At 63.6% G+C, this 18,676-nt stretch overlaps 1 protein-coding gene across 2 annotated transcripts in view; it reads right to left on the bottom strand.

Annotated features, from left to right (window-relative positions):
* The window catches only part of POLR3E (RNA polymerase III subunit E), a 30,841-nt gene that overhangs the window by 7,239 nt on the left and 4,926 nt on the right, over positions 1–18,676 (bottom strand). The window contains exons 2-16 of one of the 2 annotated variants that reach the window (XM_036460198.2): positions 14,825–14,897; positions 13,375–13,425; positions 10,706–10,783; positions 10,095–10,210; positions 9,654–9,736; positions 8,111–8,218; positions 7,800–7,849; positions 6,823–6,942; positions 5,990–6,075; positions 5,820–5,864; positions 5,647–5,738; positions 4,800–4,920; positions 1,008–1,089; positions 336–395; positions 111–268 (exon numbers count right to left, since the gene is read on the bottom strand). In XM_036460198.2, coding sequence (XP_036316091.1) covers positions 111–268; positions 336–395; positions 1,008–1,089; positions 4,800–4,920; positions 5,647–5,738; positions 5,820–5,864; positions 5,990–6,075; positions 6,823–6,942; positions 7,800–7,849; positions 8,111–8,218; positions 9,654–9,736; positions 10,095–10,210; positions 10,706–10,783; positions 13,375–13,425; positions 14,825–14,860 — 1,286 coding nt within the window. In that variant the 5' untranslated portion in view covers positions 14,861–14,897. Of the gene's footprint in view, positions 1–110; positions 269–335; positions 396–1,007; positions 1,090–4,799; positions 4,921–5,646; positions 5,739–5,819; positions 5,865–5,989; positions 6,076–6,822; positions 6,943–7,799; positions 7,850–8,110; positions 8,219–9,653; positions 9,737–10,094; positions 10,211–10,705; positions 10,784–13,374; positions 13,426–14,824; positions 14,961–18,676 lie in introns of those variants that run through there. The other variant, XM_036460197.2, reaches the window with a different exon arrangement.

The raw sequence follows: 18,676 nt of genomic DNA, 5'->3' as shown, positions 1-18,676 counted from the left end.
CCTCTGCCCTTCCCCCGCCCACCACGAGCGGGTGTCAGGCCTCTGCCGGGACGGGTCGGCAGCATGACAGAGTGGGGGGGGCCCAGCCCTCGCCCGCCCCGGAGCCGTACTTGGCCTGGATGCCCGTCCACAGCATGTGCTGCCGCTGCACCACGTCGGGGTGCTTCCGGATGAACTCCCCGTCGTGCGGCAGGACGAACTCCCAGCCCCGGTTGATCCTCACCACGGCCATGTGCTCCAGGAAGTCCTTCACGTCCTCTGCACAGAGCTGGGGGCGGGCGAGAGTGAGGCGGCCGCCCCCACGCCTGGCCCTCCCCCCAGAGCGCGTCACTCACTTTGGTCACCGCCGCCACCTCCTTCCGCACCACCCAGCGGCTCTGCGTGAACTTCCACATCTGCGGGCGGGGAGAGCGTGTTCCCGGGAGCCAGGGCTGGGCCACGTGGGTGTGGGTCTGCCCGTGGGCAGTCCCTTCCTCTCTGCACCCGCCGCCTCCTTCGTACAGGACCAGGCTGTCTCCTCAGAGGCAGCGGGACCTCCCGCCCTGGGCCCGGGCCCGCCGAGCGCCGTGCGAGGCAGGCGCCGAGGTCCGGGTAAGGCAGGGCGGGTGGGGACGGAGAGGACAGGCTCCGGAGCTGCCCACGCCAGCAGCCAGCTGGGACACGAGACGGGCCCGCCTGCGCGTGTGCACGGAATCCCAGCCCTGTCCCAGTGGGTGCTGTTTGGCTGGGCCAGTCCCACAGACTAATTATTCACAGGAGCTAGAAACCTGGTCTGTAATATAATTTTGATTTGCAAAAACTAACCAAGGTAACAGTTCAAGAACAGCACTCGAGCCAAAGGAAGCTCGCGGGCCTCGGAGAGAACTCAAAGGTCTGTGTGAAGCAGGACCCTGGAGCCCGCCCGGCCCTGCCCCGGCACAGGCCTGGCCTCTGCGCTGCCCTGGCCCCGGCTGGGAGCCCTGTGCCGCCCGCCCTCCTCCCAGCGGACGCCAGAGCCCGGCACTCACCACGAAGTCTCGGCCCCGGCAGAGCACCTCGGCGGGCACACCACTGTGCGGGCTGGAGGAGTCCTTGGGGTACAGGATGTCACTGCCGGAGAGTGGTGGCCGTCAGTCCGTCCTCAGCCCCTCTGCCGCCGTCCCTGCCCGGCCTCGCAGTGCGAGCCCACCCGCCTCTTTCCTCTTTCCAACACACCCCATCCCCCCTTCCCCCCCTTTCCTCACCCTGGCTTGTGAGCACACTCCCCTCCCCTCCCCGCCCCGAGTTCTTCCCACCCACCCCTCTTTATTTACAAAGAGAAATAAAGCTTTTAGGTTCTTTTTTGTCTTTGCTGCTGTTGTTACTCCTCCCTCACCTGAGCACCTGAGGGTATTTCCCTGCTGACTTTTAAAATATATTTTTTACTGATTTTCCACAGAGGAAGGGAGAGGGATAGAGAGCTAGAAACGTCGATGAGAGAGAAACATCGACCGGCTGCCTCCTGCACACCCCTGCTGGGGATGTGCCCGCAACCAACGTACATGCTCGTGACCGGAACTGAACCTGGGACCTTTCAGTCCGCAGACCGACGCTCTACCACTGAGCCAAACCGGCTTCGGCTCCCCGCTGATTTTTAGAGTGTGGAGGGGAGAAGGGGAGGGAGAGAGAGAACACATCCCAACCAGGGCCGGGGATCCAGCCTGCCCCCACGGCACGTGTCCTTGGCTGGAATCAAATCTGAGGCCCTTCAGCCCACAGGTTTGCGCTTTAACCACCGAGCCAAACCGGCTGGGCCCTCCCATCCTTCCCGAGCCCCCAGCGCCACAACTGGCCCAGGATCAGAGCGTGGACACGAAGGGGCCCGGGCTCAGAGGCAGGCGTGGCCAGCCCGAGGCTCTGGGAAAACAGACGGACCCAGATGGACAGCACGTGCAATCCTGAGGGGGACCATGACAGAGGGGGTGAGGGGCAGGGTGGGGGCCTGTCAGGCCCGAGCACAAGGGGGAGGCCAGCACCAGGCCCAGAGAGAAGAGCCAGCACCAGGCCCAGAGAGAAGGGCCAGCACCAGGCCCAGAGAGAAGGGCCAGCACCAGGCCCAGAGAGAAGGGCCAGCACCAGGCTCAGAGAGAAGGGCCAGCACCAGGCCCAGAGAGAAGGGGAGCACCAGGCCCAGAGAGAAGGGCCAGCACCAGGCCCAGAGAGAAGGGCCAGCACCAGGCCCAGAGAGAAGGGCCAGCACCAGGCCCAGAGAGAAGGGGAGCACCAGGCCCAGAGAGAAGGGCCAGCACCAGGCCCAGAGAGAAGGGCCAGCACCAGGCCCAGAGAGAAGGGCCAGCACCAGGCCCAGAGAGAAGGGCCAGCACCAGGCCCAGCCCAGAGAGAAGGGGAGCACCAGGCCCAGAGAGAAGAGCCAGCACCAGGCCCAGAGAGAAGGGGAGCACCAGGCCCAGAGAGAAGGGCCAGCACCAGGCCCAGAGAGAAGAGCCAGCACCAGGCCCAGAGAGAAGAGCCAGCACCAGGCCCAGAGAGAAGGGCCAGCACCAGGCCCAGAGAGAAGGGCCAGCACCAGGCCCAGAGAGAAGGGGAGCACCAGGCCCAGAGAGAAGAGCCAGCACCAGGCCCAGAGAGAAGGGGAGCACCAGGCCCAGAGAGAAGGGCCAGCACCAGGCCCAGAGAGAAGGGCCAGCAGCAGGCCCAGAGAGAAGGGCCAGCACCAGGCCCAGAGAGAAGGGCCAGCACCAGGCCCAGAGAGAAGGGCCAGCACCAGGCCCAGAGAGAAGGGCCAGCACCAGGCTCAGAGAGAAGAGCCAGCACCAGGCCCAGAGAGAAGGGGAGCACCAGGCCCAGAGAGAAGGGGAGCACCAGGCCCAGAGAGAAGGGGAGCACCAGGCCCAGAGAGAAGGGCCAGCAGCAGGCTCAGAGAGAAGAGCCAGCAGCAGGCCCAGAGAGAAGGGCCAGCAGCAGGCCCAGAGAGAAGAGCCAGCAGCAGGCCCAGAGAGAAGAGCCAGCAGCAGGCCCAGAGAGAAGGGCCAGCAGCAGGCTCAGAGAGAAGGGCCAGCAGCAGGCTCAGAGAGAAGGGCCAGCAGCAGGCTCAGAGAGAAGGGGAGCACCAGGCCCAGAGAGAAGGGCCAGCACCAGGCCCAGAGAGAAGGGGAGCACCAGGCCCAGAGAGAAGGGCCAGCACCAGGCTCAGAGAACTTCAGGCCGAGACGAACCATGTCCACAGCACAGCCCGCCCAGCCCACGGCCTGTGCTCAGGACACTCCCCACCGGCACCACCGCCGCTCCTCTGCCCCACCCCAGTCCCAGCTGCCACCAGCCGCTGCCCATTCTGGAGGCGGAGCTCCGTGCGCACCACCTTCCCGGGACAGGGACAGGGCCCGGGCTCACTGAGCAGTGCTGCAGGAATGTGGCCCAGGCCGGACCTGCGGACAGGGACAGTGTGAATGCGCGTGCCGTGTAGGGCCCGGACAAACGTGTGAACGCTGCACCATCCCCACAGGGTCACAAGGGACAGGGCGGAAGGAGCCACAGGCCTTGCTGGGGTAGCCAGGACAGCGTCAGGGTGGAGACCACAGCAGGACCCCCAGACCACGAAGGCCCATCCCGAAAGGGGCGGCTGCACCGGGGCACAGGCGGTGCCGGGCGGCCTCGCCGCCGGGGGTCAGAGTGTCCATCGCTCCGGGCCAATGCCCTCAGTGAATGATGGGATGGCCCGACTCTCGTTCACAGGTGCCATCGCACAGGCCCATCTAACGAGTGATGTGCTTCTCCATGACGTGCATGAGACACCCAATGCACAAGCAGGCCTGTGCTTCCCAGGGCGAGGGCGCCACCCTGTGGCCATGACATGAACATACTTTCTAATTAGTCAATCAAATAGGTATTCATGGACTGCTTGCAGTGAATTACTTTTTTTTAATTGGTCTGAGAGAGAAAGGGAGAAGACAGAGAACCATCAACGTGAGAAATATTAACTAGGTGCCTCCCTCATGTGCCCCAATCAGAGATCAAACCTACATCCTGGGTGTGTGCCCTGACTAGGAATCGAACCCACAACCTCTTGGCGCATGGGATGACGTTCCAACCAACACTGGCCAGGGCCGCAGTGCATCATTTTTATAAAAATTTGTGACAACTCACTAACAGCTTTTTCACTTTGCCGCACTTTCTAAAAGGTGTGTACATTATACCATTTAGAACTAATATAATAAAACATAGATAGCCACCTATGTTCACTCTGTGCCAGGCGTTACACTGAGAGGCGGGGACATAAGGGAGTCAGTCAAGAGGCAGCCCCACCCCCTGGAAACGGACAGCCTGGTGCATGAGGCAGACAGGCCAGAGAGGAATCGCAGGGAGAGAGAAGCTGCTGTGAGACCCAGGACACGTCCAGGGAAGTTTAACATTTAGACACGCCTTCGTGAGCTGTGGAACACAATCCGAAGGCAGACATGTAACAGATGGGAAGAATGCCGACCAGAGACTACGTCTTGTGGGGTTTAAAGTCGCGAGAAGGCCACTTCACAACAGCATGTGAGTTGGAAGATAAATGTAAAACCTTCTGAGCTCTTTGAATTACCCCGGATGAGGGTAAAAGCAGCAATTAATATAACTGAGACAAGTCACGAGTGCATGCTGAAATCTGTAGGGAATCACTGAAACAGCTGCTAAAGGGTAACTTCCAAATTAGCAGGAAAAATGGAATAAAAGGACCAGTAGAAGGTAAGAATGAATATTAAATGCAATGCAGGCAGATTTAAACCAGATATCAGCAACCACATTAAACAGAGTGGATGAAGGGGCTACAGACAACTTACCTCTTCACCACCCAATTTCCTTGGACCAACATCGCCACCTTCTGGATGCCACGCAGAACAGCCACGGAGTCCACAGCGGGGCCCAGAAGGCTCATCAGGTTGGCAAAAGGCATGACCTTCACTGCGGAGGCAGAGGATCAGACCAGGGAGAAGCAGCCCAGGCCCTCCCTGCCCCGGCTCTGCCTGCCCAGCTCAGGGTGACAGCCAGGGCACAGCCGGGCACGGCTCAGTGGATCCTGAAGGCAATGCCCGGCAGGAAGAGTGTCAGGAGAATCTACTCAGGGCCAGAGGTTCAAGACCGGGCCCTGGTCATCTGGCTGGTCAGTGGCAGAGTCAGAATGAGACGCCAGGTCTCCGGGGTCGAGTCCACGCTCTTAGCCATGGTGCTCTGCTCACCCCAACTGCCCGAACCCCCCATCCAGGTGAGCAGGGCGGGTTGGGGAAGCCCTCAGGCCTGCAGCCTCAGGCACAGCAGGGAGCTCTGCTCTGCTCGGGCCCCAGAGACCCTGGAGTGGGCATCTCGGAAGAAGAGCCCAGGGCCTGAGATTCAGCTCTGAGGTTCTAGGCCCATGCCTGCCGCTCGCCGGCTCCAGGCCCCACAGGTTCTGGCTCCCAGGATCCTCCAAGAAAAGACCCGTCCGCGTGGGCACCACAGCACCGGCCGGTGAGCATGCTCAGGACTGCAGCCCTCGGTGGCCCCCTTTCAGACCCACAAACTGAGGGCAGGAAGGGCTCGCACAGCGGGGACCGGCCCCTAAGGGCTGCCGGGATGAGGAGCTGGCAGCTCCGAGCAGAGGCAGCAGCTCGGCGCACCCCTGGTCCTCATCTGCCCGCCTCGGGCACCCACCGTTCTTCATCAGGATCTTGATCTGGTCGGTGAGGGGCAGGGTGCGCAGCTGGGCCATGGACAGCACGTTGCTGGGGGCCACGGGCTTGTCTCTGTAGAAACACAGCGGCGGGGGTCAGGGCCGGTCAGAGGCCACAGGCAGAGCCCGGGTGCCGCCCAGCCCCCCTGCTCACCTCTCCTCCTCCTGGCTGGGCGGCACCAACATCAGGAGGTACTCACTGCGGGGGAGAGGGCAGTCAGCGGCCTCGAACGCAGCCCCGGCGTAGCTCCCTGCCGGCAGCCAGAGGAGGCCCAGCCCTCCCACGGCGCTCCCGGCCACCCGAGGGGCACCTGCCAGTCCCACCTGGGCGACTTGACGAGCTCCGTGTTCTCGGCGCCGCTGCCGCCCTGGCACAGCAGGTACTGGCGCTCGTGCTCAGAGCGGCTGTCCTGGGGGGGGGACCACAGACCTCAGCGGAGCCCCGAAGCCCTCCACCACCCAGCTCTCACCACGGCCGCCCTAGCCACCCGCTGGTGCCCCGAGGCCCCGGCACCCGGGGCTGGCTGCAGCCCAGCCTGGAGCCTCGGCGCCTGTCCGGCGCAATGACAGCTAGCATTCGTGAGCACCTACTGTGCGCCACGCTCGGTACCAAAGACCAACTCACCTATCCTCAAAGCAACGCCACCCCGTCAGTCCTATTATCATCATCCCCGTTTTACAGATGAACCGGTTTGGAGAGGGGAGGTACTCGCCCAAGGTCACACCAGGAAATAGCAGAGCCTCTGCAAGTCTGACCCTGAGGCCAAGGCTGTCACACAAATCTCTCCCAGGAAGGTTCCAGAAAACCCGACTGCTCCTTAGAAAAGCGCTGGGAGCCCCAGCCTGTGGGTGCCGGGAGCTTCCCTCCTCCACACAATTTCAAGAACTGGTCCAAGGCCAATGCACCACTTGGTGAGAACGGGCACAGTAAGTCACACGACGACCTTGGCCATGTGCATGGCAGACGTGGAAGCCAGCAGCAGCCCGCTCCGAGCTCAGGGGCTGCACCGGGACCGGGTGGCAGCCAGGCCGCCCTCCGGGGTGCAGGGACCCCGGGAGGGGAGGACTCTGCATAGGATGGATCCCCTCACCCTGTGCTAGCAGCGGCCACAATGCCACCCTCCCGCCTGCTCCCGTCCCCCCTCCCGCCCCCTCACCCTCCGGCCGTGGTAGTGCAGGTGCACCCAGGGCTCCTCAGCGTGCTTCTTCTGCAGGAACTCGTACGACTGCACACGGCGCTGCCGGGCCTGCTCCGACTCGGGCCGCGAGAACCGCACCTGGGGACGGGCAGCGTGACGGCCGAGGCCTGGCCACCCCTGGGCTGCCCCCGCGAGGCCAGAGGACCCCACATCGGGGCCTTCCCACGGCCCCTCCCCTCCTCCTCTCAGTGCTGCCGTCCCTGTGCCCTGCCAGCCAGGCCAGGAGCAGCTTTCTCAGGCTGCTGCCAGGTTCCAGAGCCCGGAGAGTCTACTGCGGGCCTGGAGGACACTCGGGCCTAAGCGTGCCTGGGTACAGGCCAGGGAGCACCAGGAGGGGAATGGTACCCAAGGGCATCCAGGAGGACAGGTGAGTCCCCACGTTGGTGATGCCAGAATCCATCAGCCTCCAAGGTCATACAAACACCCTATGTCCCATCCACGCCATTTGTGCAGTACTTTGTTTTAAACGCTTACTCACTTAACCTAAATATACTTAAATGGGGGAGACTTTATAAGCCGTAGTGGAAGGTCAACATTCTTCCTACAATCTCTGAAATGCAGGAGTAACCACTGAGATAGAAGCACTTCAGCCTGCACCACTAGAGACAAAGCCACATCAGTCCCACGGGCTGTGGCCCAGGGCAGACAGTGTGCCTACATGCATGGGACGCCAAGGCCCTGGCTTCCCCTCCGAGCACACCAGGCCGGCCAGGATCCCGTCCCTCACAGGCAGGGCTGCCTCCCTCCTCCGCCGGGACAGCCCGCAGGCAGAGGCCCGGCGGTCCCTCAGGCAGCCACAGAGGGCCCTGCGGAGCAGGCAGTTCCTGCGCCGGCTTCCCCAGAGGACCCTGCCCACACCTCCTGCCCTGCCCTGTCCCCCCCCCCCCACACTCCCCAGACACTGCGCTGCCCACTGCCCTCTGGGCTGGGCTCACCGTGATCTGCTTCACGTCTTCCTCTGCCTCGTCCTGCGAAGAGTCGCCCGCTGCGAGAGAAACCAGGCTGCCCTCAGCCTGGGGGAGACCGCGGCGCCCGCCCGCCCCCCGCCCCAGGCAGATGCAGGCCAGTTCACCGTGGGGCACACGTTTCCCCGGGGGGACATCTGGAAGTGGGCGGAGGCATTTGGGAGGTGGGTGCTACTGGCACCCAGTAGGCAGAGGCCTCCGTCTTCCCACCCCTTCCCTGCTCTCCCCTCGGCGGGCCCACCACCACCACAGACGGACAGGGCAGGGCGGGCAGGCCTCACCCTCGCTGGCTGCCTCCCTCTCCCGGTGCTTGGCGTCTGCCTTGTCCAGGTAGGAGAAGCTGGGCCGAAGCTGCAGGATGCCGTGCAGGGGCGTCAGGTGGAGCTCGCCTGTGGGAAGGACTTCCACGTGACTCCAGGAACTGAACCACCCCCAGCCTGGCCCACGGCCGGCATCACCCAGGGCCCGGACTCCACTCAGGCCTCGGCCCAGTGCCAAACCACCTCCACCTCTGATCCTGGGGCTTTGGGACCACCAGGCCGACCCGTCGTCCCCCAGCCCTGCTGGACACAGCAAGCACACAACCGAGATCAGGATGGGGATCCTGACCCAAAGCCACTTCCGTGACACCTGCTGCAGATGCACGCCAGTGGTTCCCGCCTCCACAAATACCCAGGGCCCCGCCGTCAACGGCCTGCTCCCACCGCGCCACCAACAAACCCTCACACAGCCCTTTCCTGCCGGGCCTCCATCAGACACCCCCGGGCCTCCCTCATCCTCCTGCCTCGTCCTGCCAGAACCCCCGTCCCATTAGGCCTGTCTAGTCTTCCTTTCCGTTTGGCCCGCGATACCCTATGTCACGATATGCTGGCAGCACGTGACTGAGTGACCGGACAGGAAGCACAGTGCCAGTCACAGTGACTGCCATGGCGCTTAGCATGCTGAGTCGGCTATGAAATGTGGAGGAGTCCACAGGCTCTGACGAAGCCATGACTTCTCCTGAGTCAGACCTCGCCTGGAAGCAGGCAGAGACCCTCTGTGTCACAGGTGACGTGGCTGCAGCGAGCAGACACCAGTGGCCAGGTCCCGGGGGAGCTGTCTGAGCCCGGGAAGCCCCGAGGGCGCTCCCTCTTCAGACAGGAGCCCCTGAGGGCCGTCTGCTGCCAGGAGGTGGTTAAACATGGAGAAGTGTTATCTGTCACGACTTGTTTCCCAAGTATTCACATTAGTTTCACTAACTCTCAGTACTTACGAGGCCTTGTACTTTTTACAGCTGAGACGCAGTTCACAGGTGATACAATGCAAGGTGTTCTAGCTCACGCAGAACTGCATACCAGCACCACAATCACTGCAAGAACGGCTCACTGACCCGGAGCCGTGCACGCAGTAGCCACGCCCTGCTGTCTGTCCCTGCTCTCCAGGCTCATCGGCGTCTGTCTCCCTCTGAGCGACTGAGAATGTCCCCGAGTGGCCACACCACACGGCCACCACACCAGCTCATCACAGACAGCCGCACACTCGTCTCACCAGCACGAGCTGCTGCACACCAGGCACAGCTTTGCGTGCACACGGTTTCCACTCTCGGGCAGGCGCTGCTGGGCCCCAAGCACCTTGTTTAAAACAAGCCCCCCACCTCCTCCGTTCCGCTGTGTGCCCTGAGCCCGGGCTCCGTCAGGCTTTGGACCATCTTGAAGATGGCCAGCACTGGGGAGAGGCTGGACACCAGGTAGCCAGGCCCCTCCCCGCCCCAGCCCCAGCCCCAGCCTCAGCCCGCTTCCCAACCCCTCGGCAGCTGCCAGCTACGGCCCCCGGCCCCCAAGGTACCTTGCCGGTAGAGTGCGGCAGCATAGCGGGAGGTGTTGCTGGTGGTCTGGGAGGAGCAGAATGTCTGCTTGTCCATCAGCTTCCTGGGAGCACAGGGAGAGCGGGCGTCTGGGGGGAAGCGCCAGCCCCAGGCCTGGCAGGCACAGCCCCCCCGACTCCAGATGCCTGCTGAAACCCGACAGCCAGGGACCAAGCCCACAGGACAGGCTGCGTGCAGCAGAGGGACGCTGAGGGGACAGGTGGGCGCCCCTGCGCCCCTCGGGGCCCAGGAAGGACGTGTGGAGGAGCCGCCTCGGGGAAGCCCTTCCCCGGAGAGGGGTCTGCACCAGGCCAGCCCCGAAGGCGGGCGCAGGGGCGGGAAGCCAGCTCGGGGCTCAGGCGCCCTGAGGCCTGAGGAGGCCCCGGGCAGTGAAGCTCGAGGCCTGGAGGCCAGGGACTCACGAGGAGTAGGTGCTGGCCTCGTCTGCGCAGGTGCCATCCACGTTCAGCGCGATCTGCTCCCCTTTGCTGCGGCAGTAGTTGGGGTTCAGGGTGTCGATGGCCATCTCAAGCTCTACCTGGAAGCACCAGCACCCCCACCAGCCATGAGGACTCCAGGCACAGCCCTCAGGGGACGCGGCGCCCCCTCCTGGCCCTGCGCAGACTCAGGGCTCAGCTTCCATCCACACCACAGGCCACAACCCCAATCCAGCAGAAAAGGCCAGAGTGGTTTTCGGGAGGCGGAGAGGGTCCCACAGCTCCACCCCAGAGGTCTAGAGCGGCATTAAAAGTCAAGAGCCTTCTCATAAAAACCTTACTTTCACTTTTCCAGCTGTCCTGCCCTGGGCCCTGGACTGCTCAAGCCAGATCTGCTTCACCCCGGCCCCCGCCCCCGCCCTGCCCCAGGCCCCGCCACGGCCCCCGCCACCCTCCTCCAGGCCTCCCTGAGCCGCCACCTTCCTCAGCTTTCAGGCCCTGCAGGCCGCTGTCTAACTCCCCACTCCCTCCCGAGCGCCAGGCCCACAGGCTCCTGGCCTCCCCGCCCCCCCAGCCCTCCGGCGCAGAGGGCCCACCTTCTGCTGCTTGGGCTTGATCCGGGCCGAGAGGTGCGGGATGTCGTCGTAGGTCATCGAGGCCGGGCGCACAGGGTACTGGAGGGAAGGCAGGCGTCAGACACAAAGCCGGCTCTCCGCCAGCCCCCTTCTCGCCGGCTCCACCTGGTCCTTCCAGACGGGCTCCAACCTCCACGCCTCGGGCCCAGAGCACACACCACCCCCTGGGCGCTGCACCCACAGCCCCATGGTCAGAGGGAGGTCCACGGGAGCCACGAGGGAAAGCAGGCCCGGCCACGTCCGCTCACTGCCGAGGCGGCAAGGCCCGGCGGGATGCAAGCCGCAGGCTCTCCTCTGCTCGGGGGCCCTGTCCCACCGCGGCCCTGTCCCACCGCGGGCCTGTCCCACCGCGGGTGCCTATGCCACCGCGGGCCCTGTCCCACCGGGGGCCCTGTCCCACCGGGGACCCTGTCCCACCGCGGGCCCTGTCCCACCGGGAGCGCCTGTCCCACCGGGAGCGCCTGTCCCACCGGGAGCGCACAGACAGGAGGAGCTGCCTCTCTGCCCTCGGAGAGCCTGGGCCTCAGGCCGCCGTGTGGGAGTGTTGAGGTCACACCGTAAGGTGCTGCGCGAACATGCGAGGGCGTGTTTCCATGTCAGTCCGCACAGGCGCACCGCTGTCCCCGCCACACACGAGCTCCTGAGTGCCCTCCCCAAGCCCACGGGGCCTCGCAGGGAGCCGGCGGGCGTGCAGTGAGGCCATTAGCCACATAAATGACGCTTCCTAACGCCGCTCAGCAGCAGCGAAGTGACGCCCTGCCTCCTGGCCGGGGGCTGGAGCCGGCCCGTCTGGAGAGGCCGGTGGTGACGGGCACAGCTGCTGGAGGAAGGGGGCGGCCGTCAGAGCAGAGCCTGGGCTCACGGATGCCAGCCCGCATCCCAGGCCTTACCACAGGCAGGCCCGGGTGCCGCTGAATGGCCTCCCTGTGCTTGTTCTACCGTAAGCAACAAGGGGGGAAATACGAATGAAAAGGGTACAAAACAGTCTGGCTGGTCCCCACAATGATAAGCTTCCAAGTGACCAGCAAACCCACTCCTAGGGACACCCCAAGAGCAACGAACACACACTCGGCACCTGCACGGAGGGTCACCGCAGAGCTCGTTACAGAGAGCCAGTGGCCGCCGGTGGATGCACGGGTAAGCAAAACGTTCTGAGGACTTACTTCTCCAGGAAAAGGAATGAGGCACTGATGTGCTGGTGGGCCTCAAAACCACCATGCTAAACCCTGAAAGCCAGACACAAAAACGGCCACACTGTGTGACTCCAGGACAGGCAAACTCAGAGGCAGAAAATAGGTTAGCCCAGCGGTTGAGCAGCAACCTATGAACCAGGAGGTCACATGACTCCCAGTCAGGGCACATGCCTGGGTTGCAGGATCGATCCCCAGTAAGGGGGTGTACAGGAGAAAGCAAATCAATGATACTCATCATTAATGTTTCTCTCTCCCCCTTCCTCGCTGTAATCACTGAAATATAAATATACATATATCCTCCTATATAATAAAGAGTGAATATGCAAATGGTCATCTTCACGGCTCAGACACTCAACACCTGGGAGAGGAATGGGGACCGGCCAGGCTGGGCCCGGAAGAGGAACAAGCTGCCCGCCCCACAGTCCTGGGTGCCTGAGGCTGCAGCCGGGTAAAGCCGGCCTGGGTCCTGGATGCCTGTGGCTGGCCAGAGGGAGGGAAGCCCAGGGCCTGGGTGCCTGTAACCAGCCAGAGGAGGGAATCCTGGGTCCTGGGTGCAGGGCGAGGCGGAGGTGGTTAGAGAAGATCAGACCAGCAGGGGAACAATTAGGGGCGATCAGGCTGGCAGGGGAGCAGTTAAGGGTGATCAGGCAGGCAAGCAGATGAGCAGTTAGGAGCCAGCAGTCCTGGATTGTGAGAGGCAGTCGGACATCCCTCGAAGGGTCCCGGATTGGAGAGGGTGCAGGCCAGGCTGAGGGACCCCCCTACACATACACCATGTGCACCAATTCCATGCGCCGGGCCTCTGGTATGCATATAAATAGGCTGATGGCTCCCTGGGGCTGCAGGTGGGGGTGGGGAAGGGAGTAAATGTCCTAACATTAACCGCGGTGCTGGTTGCACAGTCCTATGAATAGACTAACATCTGTTGCTTTATCCACCTACCTGGGGGACTCACATGTGTGCAGATGAGGTCTCAATAAAGCTATTATAAAATTACAGTGCCAATGAGCACCACAGGGCTGCCTGGGGGTAAATGAGTCCCTGCTTACAGTGAGGTCAGCGCACAGTCCACTCAGTGCTGTGAGCCACACACGGCTGCACAGCGGGGGGAGGGACTCCGAGGCGGCCTGAGCTGCTGCCGCAGGGCCCTCTGAGCCCCGGATGGGGACCTGCAAGTCAGGATTAGCACTATCGCCGTTTTGCAAATAGGGAAACTGAGGCACGGCGAGCTAGGTGGAAACAGCTTTAGCCAGACCATGCTTCTGCCTCTTGGCCGCGTTGCTTTCTCATCTTGGAAATGAGAGAGTTTAACCCCACCAGAGCACGCCAAGGCGGTCCCGTCACACTCGGAGGCCTCCGGGTTCTGGGCTCCTCCCCGCACTGCACTCCCACCACCACCTGCACCTGCGTTCCTCCTCTACCCCAGGTCCCACATACCTGGAACAGATAGAGCTTCTCTGCCAGACTCTTGGCCAAGTACACGTCGACCTGGGGAGAGGGAGAAGACTCAGCCGGGACTCAGACCAGGGCCTGCCCCCTGCTGTGCGCGGGACAGCGGCCCCGGCTGGAGGGAGAGCTCAGCTGCTGCTAACACCAAGGGAACCGGCCCGGCCTCCGGCTCCCAGGGGCCCTCCCCAGGATCACTGTAACCAGCGAACCCTCCTCCCTGTGCGGGAGGAGCAGTCCTGGAGGAGACACAGAGGGGAGGGCGCCTCCCGCCGCCCAGCATGGTCCGCCAGCGCCCGGCCTACACTGAGGTGGCCTGCGAGTCCCTCGGGAGACGGCCTGGCCCAGCTTTCCTTCCTCTGACACTCACCTCCCTGCCCGCCACGGCCTGCCTGCCCCACCTCCTCCTCACAGGAGCCACGGGCGCGAGGACCAGGGAGGGCCAGGGGGCCCAGGGGAGGCACCGTGAGGGCCTTCTCCTGCGGAGCCCAGGGTTCCAGTGTGTCCCGATCGATCGGGCACTGACACGGCCGCCCACCGTCTGCTCCGGAGCCCCGCCTGCCAGTGTCTCCGGGCGCCCCTCCTCCGAGGCGCCCAGGGGATCCGGGAAATAGCCCTGAGTGGAGTGAGGGGAGCCTCCGACCCATTCCCTCCGTCATCGTGTCCACGGACCTGCACCTGGCTGTGGGGACACGGTGAACAGAATGAACTGCTCTGCTTTCGTCCGGCCGGCGCGGCTCAGTGGCTGAGCACTGACCTGTGAACCAGGAGGTCATGGTTCAACGTCCAGTCAGGGCACAGCTGGGATGGGGGCTCCATTCCCAGTGTGGGTGTGCAGGGGGCAGCCAATCAGTGACTCTCATCACTGATGTTTCTCTCTCTCCTTCTCCCTTCCTCTCTATTTTTTTTAATTTTTTTTTTTAGTATATTTTATTTATTTTCCACAGAGAGGAAGGGAGAGAGATAGAGAGCTAGAAACGTCAATGAGAGAGAAACATCGACCAGTTGCCTCCTGCACATCCCCTATGGGGATGTGCCCGCAACCAAGGTACATGCCCTTGACCTGAATCGAACCTGGGACCTTTCAGTCTGCAGACCGACGCTCTGTCCACCAAGCCAAACCGGTTTCGGCCATTCCTCTCTACATTTAATGAAAATATTCTTCTCAATAAAAATGTTAAAAAAAAAAACAAAAACATAAAATTCTACTTTCTCCAAGCTTCCATCCTGCAGAAGGAGTTAAGTCCAGGGCTCAGTGCTGTGGCCAAGAACAAGGCGAGGCCGAGGGAAGGGGCAGAGGGCTGGGCTGAGGGCGGTGGCGGGAGAGGCCACACTCACAGGTGGTCCGGAGACGCACAGAGGCCTGGAGGGTGAGGGCAGCCAGGCAGGTGGCGGGAAGAGGGTCCCAGGCTGGCTGAGGATGGGCGGGCACAGGGCTTACCTCCTGCACGACTGGGTCATCCTCTTCATTGGCCATACTAGGGGGGAGCCAGCCGAAGGTCCTCAGACTCAACCTGTAGGGAGAGCGAAGGCCCGACCTGTCAGTCGCTGTCCAGCCGACACTCCACTGAGCCCGCACCCCCAGGCCCGGCCCCCCCCCCCCCCCCCGCCCAGGCCCGCTCCCCCACAGGCCCGCTTCCCCAATCCCGCTCCCCCCCCCCATCCCGCTCCCCCACTACCCCCCCCCCGAGCCCGCTCCCCCACTACCCGCCCCCCCGGGCCCGCTCTCCCCCGATCCCGCTCCCCCACTACCCCCCCCCCCCGCTCCCCCACTACCCCCCCCCGAGCCCGCTCCCCCACTACCCCCCCCCGAGCCCGCTCCCCCGATCCCGCTCCCCCACTAACCCCCCCCCCCGGGCCCGCTCTCCCCCGATCCCGCTCCCCCACTACCCCCCCCCCAGCCCGCTTCCCCAATCCCGCTCCCCCACTACCCCCCCCCAGCCCGCTCCCCCGATCCCGCTCCCCCACTACCCCCCCCCCCGGGCCCGCTCCCCCGGTCCCACTCCCCCCGGCCCGCTCCCCCCGGCCCGCTCCCCCGATCACCCCCCCCCGGGCCCGCTCCCCCACTACCCCTCCCCCCCCCCCGGGCCCGCTCCCCCGATCCCGCTCCCCCACTACCCCCCCCCCGGGCCCGCTCCCCCGATCCCGCTCCCCCGGGCCCACTCCCCCACGGGCCCGCTTCCCCAATCCCGCTCCCCCCGAGCCCGCTCCCCCGATCCCGCTCCCCCGGGCCCGCTCCCCCCCACAGCCCCTGGCCCACTCCCCCCCCCACCCCCCGTCCCCGCTCTCCCCCGATCCCGCCCCCCCAATCCCACTCCCCCCGGGCCCGCTCCCCCGGGCCCGCTCCCCCAATCCCGCTCCCCCAATCCCGCTCCCCCCGGGCCTGCTCCCCCAATCCCGCTCCCCCACTACCCCCCCCCGGCCCGCTTCCCCCCTACCCCCCACCGCCCCCCCCATCCCCGCTCTCCCCCAATCCCGCTCCCCCCGGGCCCGCTCCCCCAATCCCGCTTCCCCAATCCCGCTCCCCCCGGGCCTGCTCCCCCAATCCCGCTCCCCCGATCCCGCTCCCCCACTACCCCCCCCCGGCCCGCTTCCCCCCTACCCCCCACCGCCCCCCCCCATCCCCGCTCTCCCCCGCTCCCGCTCCCCCGATCCCGCTCCCCCACTACCCCCCCCCGATCCCGCTCCCCCGATCCCGCTCCCCCACTACCGCCCCCCGGCCCGCTTCCCCCCTACCCCCCACCCCCCCCCATCCCCGCTCTCCCCCGATCCCGCTCCCCCGATCCCACTCCCCCACTACCCCCCCCCGATCCCGCTTCCCCAATCCCGCTCCCCCCGAGCCCGCTCCCCCGATCCCGCTCCCCCGTCCCCGCTCCCCCCCACAGCCCCTGGCCCACTCCCCCCCCCCCCCCCGTCCCCGCTCTCCCCCGATCCCGCCCCCCCAATCCCACTCCCCCGGTCCCGCTCCCCCCGGGCCTGCTCCCCCAATCCCGCTCCCCCGGGCCCGCTCCCCCGATCCCGCTCCCCCACTACACCCCCCCGGCCCGCTTCCCCCCTACCCCCCACTACCCCCCCCATCCCGCTTCCCCGCTCCCCCCCCCGTCCCCGCTCCCCCCCCCGTCCCCGCTCCCCCCCCCTTGACCCGCTCCCCCCCCGTCCCCGCTCTCCCCCAGGCCGCTCCCCCGAGCCCTTCGGTGGAAGATGCTGCTCTGGAGGGAGGAGCCCGAGACAATCACAAGTCGATCTTCTTTCTACATGTGCCCTGGAGTCAGCAATGGATGGCCAACTCTGCAATCCCTCCCTCGGCACCCAAAGGAGAGACGCCAGGCCGGGGCGCAGGCGGGGTGGGAGCCCCTGTGGGGAGGGATGACACCGCCATCAGGCAGGAGAGCGGGTGGCGGAGCCACAGCCGTGACTGCGCACGCGGGAACTCACTGGATCATGGGGAGGTTTTAAAACATTCAGAGAGAAAGGATCCAAGATGGCCGCACAGGTAAACACCTAGCCGCAGCCGCACACAACGCCAATAAAATACAACTAAAATATAAAATGGACATTACCCAGAACTACAGGAAAGTCGAATGAGTGGAAATTCTACAACGAGAAGGAAAGAGAAAACCAGAAGGAAGCGCGGAGGAGCTGTAAAAGCCTAAGGTACGGAGACACGGTGTGTGCGGAGAGGACGGAGCCGGAGAGGAGGGGAGGCTCAGTGCCTGGCTGGCGTTCCCTAGCAGGAAGGAGATAAAAGCTCCGATTGTACCGAACCCCAGACCTAACAGCGCTGAACCCCAGTTCTAGGCCAGACCCTGGGGACCCAGGCTCATACAGAGGGAGCCTGGGCTGTGAGGCAGAATCCCAGGGGAGCGGCGAAAGGCAGAGCCCCGGAGGAGCGCACATTGCGCACAGAGGACTGACTGTTGACTCTGCTGCCAGATTGCCCTGGCGGGAAGGAGACAAAGGCTCCGGGCTGTGCTGAGCCCCACTTCCGACTGCTCTGAACTCCAGTTCTGGGCAAGATCCTGGAGGGGGCTTGGGCTGTAAGGCGGAACCCGGGGGAGCGGAGAAAGGAAGTCCTGGAGGCGCGCACATTCTCAGCCAACCAGAGAACGGTTGGCTGTGCCGCGGATTGCCCAGGCCGGAAGGAGACAAAAGCTCCAGACTGCTCTTAACCCCATTCCCAATCCCACTTCCAACTGAACTGAACCCCAGTTCTGGACTCATTGGGGGAGAGACTAGACTGTTTGATAGCAGGCGAAACTCGAGGGCACCTCACTCTCAGAGGTGCTTGCAGCGAGGACCAAGGGACCCTGAGGAACACTGAGACCCAGGAGCCGCATAGGGCGTGGCTGACGAAAGCCAAGGCTGTAGGCTCCACCCTGAAACTCCGCCCCATCCAAGCAGAACACAGAGACTTTTAAGGCTACCAACTCAGGGAAGCTGCGAAAATGCCGAGACAAGGAAATAGATCACAAACGAGAGTACCGATTGGAGGAGAAACCAAGAGAGCAGAGTGGGTGAGCAGCTGGTGTGCCGCTCCCACAACAATTTGAAGATTGAAATAGTATGAGGGACATCTATCATCCAGGACCACAGGAGGGAGGTACTGGGTGGTTGATAGTCAGCAATTAACGTGATGGTAGGAGCAGTGAGGGACCGATGGGCTCTTGGAATGTGACCAGCTGGAGAGATGGAAGAATGGCGGGCTGGAGTGGCCAGGCCCAGAGCAGCCAGGCCCAGAGCAGCCAATCCTGGAGCAGCCAGGCCCGGAGCAGCCAGGCCAGGAGCGTTGTGGGGTGGAACCCTGTGTTAAAAATGAAAGGAAAGAAGGAGCAATGCAGCCAATTCGGGTGCCAGAGTGTTAGGTCCGTCATCACAATGGACTCAGAGAAGCTCCTGTGTCCCTTCACCCAAAAGGACTGAGAGTTGCCCAGACGACAGCAAAGTGGGAGAAGAAAACTGAAGGCTACCCAAGGGACTGAGGTGCCAACATGGAGTCATCTGAAGAAATTAAAGACTGAAGTGGAAGCTGCTTCTTTAATCATGTTTCTGCTCATGCTAGCATCTGTTAGCTTCCAGTCTTCTGCAAAGTCTTGTGCAGCAAATCCAAGAACTCTGAGTAAATCTATTAATATATCCCAAGAAACTAGAAACACCAATCAGAAAGGATATATGCACCCCTATGTTCATAGCAGCACAATATACAATAGCTAGAATTTGGAAACAGCCTAGTGCCCTTCAGCAGATGATTGGATCCAAAAACTATGGTACATCTACACAATGGAATACTATGCTG

The sequence above is a fragment of the Pipistrellus kuhlii genome, unplaced genomic scaffold (assembly GCF_014108245.1).
Source record: "Pipistrellus kuhlii isolate mPipKuh1 unplaced genomic scaffold, mPipKuh1.p scaffold_m20_p_31, whole genome shotgun sequence".
NCBI lineage: Eukaryota > Metazoa > Chordata > Mammalia > Chiroptera > Vespertilionidae > Pipistrellus > Pipistrellus kuhlii.
Note: the sequence above shows the minus strand (reverse complement) of the source record. Positions and strands in the feature narration are given on the sequence as shown.